Source organism: Miniopterus natalensis, chromosome X (genome assembly GCF_054644295.1).
Source record: "Miniopterus natalensis isolate mMinNat1 chromosome X, mMinNat1.hap1, whole genome shotgun sequence".
Classification (NCBI taxonomy): Eukaryota; Metazoa; Chordata; class Mammalia; order Chiroptera; family Miniopteridae; genus Miniopterus; species Miniopterus natalensis.
This window is the reverse complement of record NC_142103.1, coordinates 28,635,845-28,643,897: the sequence shown is the minus strand read 5'-3', so window position 1 is coordinate 28,643,897 and position 8,053 is coordinate 28,635,845. Positions and strand designations below refer to the sequence as shown.

The window sequence follows — 8,053 nt, the reverse complement described above, 5'->3', positions numbered from 1 at the left end:
CCTGACCATTTCAAAAGCATAAAAGGAAAATCCTTAAGCAATTCCTCAGACATGCCTGTTGTAAGTTCCTGAGCCTTCAAAAGGCTATGGGGAAGCCAATGTCAAAAGGACCCTTTTGGTTTAAATCAGTATGTGGTCACAAGTGACCTGTAACTTACGAAGTGTCTGAAAACAAAAAAAGATAGGCAGACGGTAACACTAAAGGCATTGTAGAGGGTGAGAAAAATAAATTATAGAAGATTGTTTTCTTAAAAATCAATATTACTTTTTGTATTTTATTTGTTTTTTTATTGTGTATTAGTTGATTTTGTTTGGTTGCAAGCAACAGAAACCAAACTTGGTGAGCTTAAACAATGAGAGGATGTTGAAAACCAGGATCAGCTCTGTGGGTTCTAGGCAGGAGGAATTGATAATCTCTTCAGGATGCCATAATTCCACTGATTTTCCATTTTTATCATGGTTCAAGATTTAAATTTTAGTAAGAGAGTATTGAGTTGGTCTGTATTTAGTAAGAGAGTAAGAGTGAGTACATTGCTCACTCTTTTGCTGTGGAAAATGCAGGGTATGTAAAATGTAAAATAAACTCCCTTTCCTTTCTGAGAGAAATTTAAACTGTTTCAGATGTTGATTTGCAGGAGCCTTTTAGCAACTTTGGATATTAACCCATTGCCCAGCTGTGACTGAGGTGTTGGGGGCCTATTTGCCACAGCATGTCTTAATTTTCACATTAGCTGAACATTAAAGAGATACAGTTCTAAAATGGTGATGCACAGGTTGTGTTCTAAGCCAAAGCTACCTGGCTTCCTTGAGAGGATTCTACAGAGTTGCATCTACAGTCCAGGGTCTTGTCCTCATTGTTGCATGATCAACCCCGGATTTTGCCTGTATGCTGAGAGCAGATGCTTCTGTCAAAAAAAAAAAGACCCCCATTCATAGAGACTTGTATGTAAATCTAGATCTGAATGCCCAAACCATGGATCTCTGCATTCTCTCCCTATAATTAGGCCATAAGGAAAGCTGTCTCAGTAGGAGTTACAACTGAATAATTTACCCTGAGAAATACACCTGTCAGTGGTACTGGAGGATTCTGTCAGTTTTAGCAGCCCATTTTTTCCTGTAGGCAAGCTACTGCTTGGGAAGCCATACCTCAAGAAGTTGCTTGGTGAGCCTGCAATTGAAGCAAGGATATTGGTTGGCCTTAAGAGGTGGCTTTCAGCTAAGGAAGCTTGAAGTACTCTTATACATCATGGGGGAAGCTCTGCCAAGAAAAGCTAATGTTCCAGTCATCTTAGCCAAGACTCCCTCTCCTCCGGACAGTGCTTGGGTGGGAACTACCAATGCTTGCCTCTGAGTCTCTTTTTCATATAGTCTATGCTTAAATAAGCCCATTCGCTGCACATGATCTTTCTCTAAACACAGAATCATATAACTGATTTGGTCTCTGTTTACTAAATTTCAGTCATTTTTCTAGTACTGCCTTCTAGAAGTTACATTTATATGAACTTCCCTGGAATTTTGCCTGTTCCCAAACTTCCAGTCTCTTGATTTGCTTTACATTGTCTAAGGATTTAAAAAGTTATATTCAGATAATAACCTTATATCTGAACTATTAGGGAATATCCCACAGCAGACCACATGTTCTGCCATTATTTTATTACTTTCCCCACTATAAAAATGTTCAACCATTGCTGACAGGTGAATCATTGAGTTCATCAAACCAGCCAGTGAAATGGTTTCCCAGTAATCGCTAGATGCTAGTTCAGCCAATTTTGTCCTGGTGTCAGTGTTCCTCTAACACTTATACCATTTAAAGATGATGTTCTCTATTTGTACCCAAACATACTTTGTAATTTTCTTAGTATGCCACTCACTTTATCAGTTGTGCATGCCTGTTTATATGACATATAACCACTACTCAGTTGTAGTTTCTAATCATCATTTTTCTACTGGCTTCTGAGGGCTCCATGCCTCTTCTTTGCTAACTGATGCAAGTGATTGTAGCTCTCTTGTTTAGAAGACTGGTCTAGTCAGAAGATTTAACTCAGACACACTGATTAGCGCATTCAGGGTTGTGTTACCTGCTAGGCCCCAGAAGACATTAAGAATTCTTTGAGTGAAGTATATTAACATTCTCCACAAGTGAGAAAATATGGTACTTTTAGAGGCTATCCACCCAGCATCACTCTCCAACTCCCACTCTTTTTTCTCAAATGAAAATAGCTTTATAGTAATTTTTCTCATGAAAGAATGCAGGCTGAGGTCGGGAAAGGGCAGAACAAAAAAATATTAAGAAAGTAAAAACTACACTCTCACTCCAGGTCTCCTTTTCTGATATATATATATTTTTTCCGTTTCAGATCTGGAACTAGATTTCAGAGGAAATGGTAGACATTAATAGCTGGGAGGAGGGGAGGTGGAAGGAGAGGTTGCTGTCCCAGGAGCTTAGAGAAGGAAGAAGCAAATTTTTCAAAAAGTACAAGTGGCCAGTAGCCCCAGGGGAAGATGGTGTCCGTTTCTGGTAATCGGAGGAAGGCAAACACAACTACAGGGAGATGGGATTAGCAAAGAAGAAAGAGTAACAAGGCCTGATATGGGGGAGGGAATGAAGGGGGGCGGGTCCTCTTCTGCCGCACTGCTGGTGGGAGGGGAAATTGGGGACCAGAGTTGGTGGATGACGTAGCTCTCACGTGACCAAAAGCTGACGTGTGCAGAAGTCCTTCTTGTTCTGGTCGTTGTTCCGTCTGAGTACCAGCTCCCCACTGCCCTGAGGGAGAGCGGGCCTGTGGCAGAGGGAAGAAAGAGGAGGAGAAGGAAATTGTCCCGGATCCCAGCAGGTCAGTGCCTGGGAGATTCCATAAAGTGGGGGCGGTCCAGGGCGTAGGGCGGAGACCGTCGCGGGTCCTGAAGCACCTCCGTCGTCTCTCCCACTCGCCACCGGCTTTCCAGGACATCTGTCCCGCTTGCAGTCCATCTCGATGTTGCAAAATGGTGAGCAGGGAGGATTTGGGGGAGCAGTACAGAGATCAGAAGGTGGGAATCTGCTGGGGGTCGAAACCGTAATCCGGAAAGGGAGCTGTGGCCTTGGTGTTGGCTCTGTCTTCCAGGACAGTGCCGACCTGGAAAGGTTGGGCATGGAGAGTGAGGTGGGGGTGCAACATGATGTGTCAGCAGAACCCCGAGAGGGGTTATAAGGGTGGGAAAGCTTTGATAACCAGGTCTCCGAATTAGGAAGGAATTTCATATTCTGGGGACTGGTCCGTCCGCCAAGCACTCGGTTGCGGCTGTTTCCCGTCTTTCTGACTGTGGCTGTGTCTTCCGGGCTATGTTTAGTGGGTCCGAGCCTCTCCCGGGTTGCCAGTCTTTCGGTAGTTTGCGGCACTACACCAGGCAAGTGAAGAGGAAGGAAATTAACCCAGATCGGTGAAGGTCGATTTGAGGGTAAGGCCATTTGGGGACCCTAAGCGGGGCGGTGGTGGAGGTGGGGAGAAACGAGAGATGGCAATAATCTAGGTTTGGTCTAAGTCTGAGTATGTTTGTAGCACTTTTGGGGCTGTGGTAAAATGGCATGCGTTGTGTGTTTGTGTGTGTGTGTCACGGTGGCGGGGGCGGGGGGATAGGGTGGGGAAGAATGACGAAAGGGAAGCCTATCAGGTAGTTTGTTCATAATCCTCCTCTCTCAACAGTAGTTAGTCCCCATGTTTTCGATCTGTCATCCTGCAGGTCTGCTGTAGCAGGTGGCACCACTTGAAGCGAGGGAGGAAGTTTCCTCTGATCAGTAGAGGTCGGTGTGGGCGTGGGGGCTGACTGGGATGGGGGAGGGGTTGGAAATCAGCGGTGGTTGGACAGGCTCACCCAATCGTACTTCATTTCCCTAACATCCCTCCCATTTCAGGCTAAGGAAGGGGCAGGTTTGCGCATGTTTGGGATGACATAGAGAGGTTTTTTAAAAAATCTAACGACCTGGAAGTGAATCAGGAGCAAGGAACGAACAGTCAATCCATCAAGGCCTCAGTTCTCACTGGCTCTGGTCTCTCTGCAGATTGCAAGGGTTGTTGGGCGTGGCATAACTCCAGCAGAGGGGATAAGGGGCAAACTGCCTGTCTGGAGGAGGTGAGTGTAAGGGTGCCACTCCCTGGGGACACCCGAGGTTGGGGTGACTGAGGTCCCAGCAGAGACTCCATTGCCTTTATCTAGGCTGGGGAGGGGTTGACCTGGGGAGGGTAGGTAGAGGGTGAAATGAAGGGGATAGAGAGAGTTTATTAACAATCTACATTTCCTACTAAGTACTCATTTACTACTCTCCCATCCCTCTGTGCAACTCCCTGCATGGGGCAACACAAAGAGAAGAGAAACTCAAACCCCATTTTCTTCCTCCACCTCTAGGTTCACCTCCAGTATCTGCTATTGTGGCCTTGAAGTGGCTGAAGACAAATACCCTCCACAGGCCAGCACCCAGGCCCATAGTTCTCCCCAAGCCTGAGTGACTACTCTATTCCTTGGTCCCTGCTATTGTCAGGGACGATTGCATGGGCTACGCCAGGAAAGTAGGCTGGGTGACTGCGGGACTGGTGATTGGGGCTGGCGCCTGCTATTGCATTTATAGACTGGCCCGGGGAAGAAAACAGAACAAAGAGAAAATGGCTGAAGGTGGGCCTGGGGATGTGGATGATGTTGGGGACTGTCCTGGGCCCAGGTACAATGACTGGTCTGATGATGATGATGACAACAGTGAGAGCAAGGGAATCGTATGGTACCCACCTTGGGCCCGGATTGGGACTGAAGCCGGAACCAGAGCTAGGGCCAGAGCAAGGGCCAGGGCTACCCGGGCTCGAAGGGCTGTTCAGAAACGGGCTTCTCCCAACTCAGATGATACTATTTTGTCCCCTCAAGAGCTGCAAAAAGTTCTTTGCTTGGTTGAAATGTCTGAAAAGCCTTATATTCTTGAAGCAGCTTTAATTGCTCTGGGTAACAATGCTGCTTATGCATTTAACAGAGATATTATTCGTGACCTGGGTGGTCTCCCAATTGTTGCAAAGATTCTCAATACTCGGGATCCCATCGTTAAGGAAAAGGCTTTAATTGTCCTGAATAACCTGAGTGTGAACGCTGAAAATCAGCGCAGGCTTAAGATATACATGAATCAAGTGTGTGATGACACAATCACATCTCGATTGAACTCATCTGTGCAGCTGGCTGGACTAAGATTGCTTACAAATATGACTGTTACTAATGAGTATCAGCACATGCTTGCTAACTCCATTTCAGACTTTTTTCGTTTGTTTTCAGCAGGAAATGAAGAAACCAAATTTCAGGTTTTGAAACTCCTTTTGAATTTGGCTGAAAACCCAGCCATGGCTAGAGAACTTCTCAGGGCCCAAGTACCATTTTCACTGGGTTCCCTCTTTAATAAGAAGGAGAACAAAGAGATTATTCTGAAACTTCTGGTCATATTTGAGAACATAAATGACAATTTTAAATGGGAAGAAAATGAACCTACTCAGAATCAATTCACTGAAGGTTCACTTTTTTTCTTTTTAAAAGAATTTCAAGTGTGTGCTGATAAGATTCTGGGGATAGAAAGTCACCATGATTTTTTGGTCAAAGTAAAAGTTGGAAAATTCATGGCTAAACTGGCTGAGCATATGTTTCCAAACAGCCAGGAATAACTTCTTGATTTTGTAGTTTAGAAGCAACACACATTGTAAACTATTCCTTTTCTCCACCTTGTTTATATGGTAAAGGAATCCTTTCAGCTGCCAATTTTGAGTAATGAATATCATATTGTATCATCAATGCCGATATTTATCTGAGTTGGTCTTTAGGTCTAAGCTGGATGAATGAATGTCACTACATGTTCTGAAAACATGTTTGTTGCTTTTTATCTCATTGCCTAGACTGAGATATTTTTACTATTTCTTCTGTATAAGTGACAGTGAACAAATTCATCCTAAGTAAGTTCCCTCCTGTCATTTGCATTAACTTCATTTGTGTATCATCAATAAAGTTGTGTGTTAATGCTGGAAAGAAAAAAAAAAAAAAGGAAGAAAAAAGAAAGAAACCATCTTTGCCCTTCTGTTTATAATCTAGCTGGAGAGATAAGGAACATACAAACAAAATAACTGAGAATATCTGGACTCATCAAATATGCATTCTCAGAGCACAGAGAAAGCAAAGGCTACTGGAGAATATAGTAGTCAGCCAAAGATTTATGGAGGAAGCGGCCATTTAAAAAGAGTCCTGAATGAGGTAGGTAGTTAAGGCATTCCATGAAATGGGAGTGAGGGAGGACTGGTATGAGATAGGCGTGGAGGTAAGAACTTTCTTCTTATGACAGAAACTAGTCTGCTTAGAGTGGAGCATGTAGGGAATGGAGGTAAATAAATTTGGAAAGCTAGGTGAAGCAAGTATGTGGAGAGTTGTTTGGACATTATTCCACTGAACACAAAAAAAACCACTAAATATTTTTGACTAGAATAATTGGAATTCATATGAAAGTCTCTCTCTCACCTACTGTACAGTGTCCATAAAGGTGTGGAAAAACAGACCCTTTCAAACCCTGGTAGTAGGAATGAATTTACACTGGCACAAAGTTTGTGGAGAGCCAGTTGGTAATACATATAAGCCTTAAAACACGTAAATTGTTTGTCCTAAGAAAATAATTGAAAAATTGACCAAAGACTGCATGTACAAGGGTGTGCCTCCCAGCACTGTATAAAATAGTAAAAATTGGAAACAAGTGTCTAGCATATTGGATTGATTAGATAAATTAAGGAATGTTCACATGGTATATAATAAATATGTTGATTTAAATCCATATTGCCAGGAAATGATATTCATCATGCATTGTTAAGTGAGAAAGGCAGGTTAGATAGCAATACTCATAGTATGATTTCATTTTTTTGAGAATAATAAAACATGTTTAAGTAGACACTAAAAACTGAATTATAGACACCCAAATAGTAACAGTGGTTATCTTTGGGTGGAAGGATAATGTGTGATCTTTTACCTTTTTACTTTTTAATCATCAATGTGTTCTTATTTATCTAAAATGAATATTGATTTTTTTTGAAATTTTTGAAAAAAAGAAAGTGTTGGGAATGAAGCAGGTGATTGGAGCATGTACTGAGTGGAAAAAATTAGATAAAAAATGTGATGGGTTGAAGTTTCCTCTCTGAATTGATAGATGAGTGGTGAAGATGAGGCTCGTCAAGAGGATTAAATAAAGTAATACATGCAAAATACCTAGAATGTTTTGGCACATAGCACCTTTAATTTCCTAGAATGCAAGGTTAATAGTTGGGGGTTTTGTTTGTTTGTTTGTTTGTTTGTTTGTTTTGGTTAACCTTTGTTTTGCTAGGGACAGTCTGCCATGTGTTGGTGTCATTTAAAAAATAATAACAACAATAAAGGTTAACATTTATTAAGTGACTACTGTGTAGAGTTCTGTTATTCCTGCAAGGCAACTGTTAGAATAATTTATCAAAGGAATAGTTCTTATTTCTAAGTTCTTATTTCTTATTTCTAAGGACTCAAAGTGTTTCCTCAGACATGATGTCACCAGCTCCCAGAATATATTCCTAGTCAGTCTGGAGATGTTATATATGAGGCCAGGAAAGGGTAAAATTTTCTGTTTAGTTGTGATCTGGTTTTAGCTCCAGGCTTCCATATATTTACTCTAATGTTCTCTAGAGTAGACAAAAGCCGAGGGACTGGTTGGCTTAAAGTTTTGGGGCATGGTGACCCTACCAAGTCATGCACATGTAGGGACTCATTTGATACCAGTTTTAAGGGTGGGGTGAGGGAAAAAGGAACTAACATTTTTCTTGCTCTATTATTAGCTAATCCATTTAAAATAGAGTTTGAGGTAACTGCGAAATCCATATGGAGACACCTTATTATTATTTGAATATATTGATCATCTCAGAGAAGAAGACAAGGCTGCAAAGGAAGATTTAGAAGCCATCAAAGGATGAATGGTAATTGAAGACATGGGAGTGGATGTGATCATCAGAGAGGAGATGCAGAGTATAAGAGTGAAGGGCTGCAAAAAGAA

General features: G+C 42.2%; 1 protein-coding gene across 1 annotated transcript; it reads left to right on the top strand.

Annotated features, from left to right (window-relative positions):
- The first annotated feature begins 2,878 nt into the window (after window positions 1-2,878).
- Window positions 2,879-7,428, top strand: ARMCX3 (armadillo repeat containing X-linked 3). The gene is made up of 5 exons (XM_016195714.2): window positions 2,879-2,988; window positions 3,331-3,438; window positions 3,721-3,781; window positions 4,040-4,110; window positions 4,384-7,428. The coding sequence occupies exon 5, from the start codon at window positions 4,527-4,529 to the stop codon at window positions 5,664-5,666; it is 1,140 nt and encodes a 379-aa protein (XP_016051200.1). The 5' UTR covers window positions 2,879-2,988; window positions 3,331-3,438; window positions 3,721-3,781; window positions 4,040-4,110; window positions 4,384-4,526; the 3' UTR covers window positions 5,667-7,428.
- Window positions 7,429-8,053: the final 625 nt, after the last annotated feature.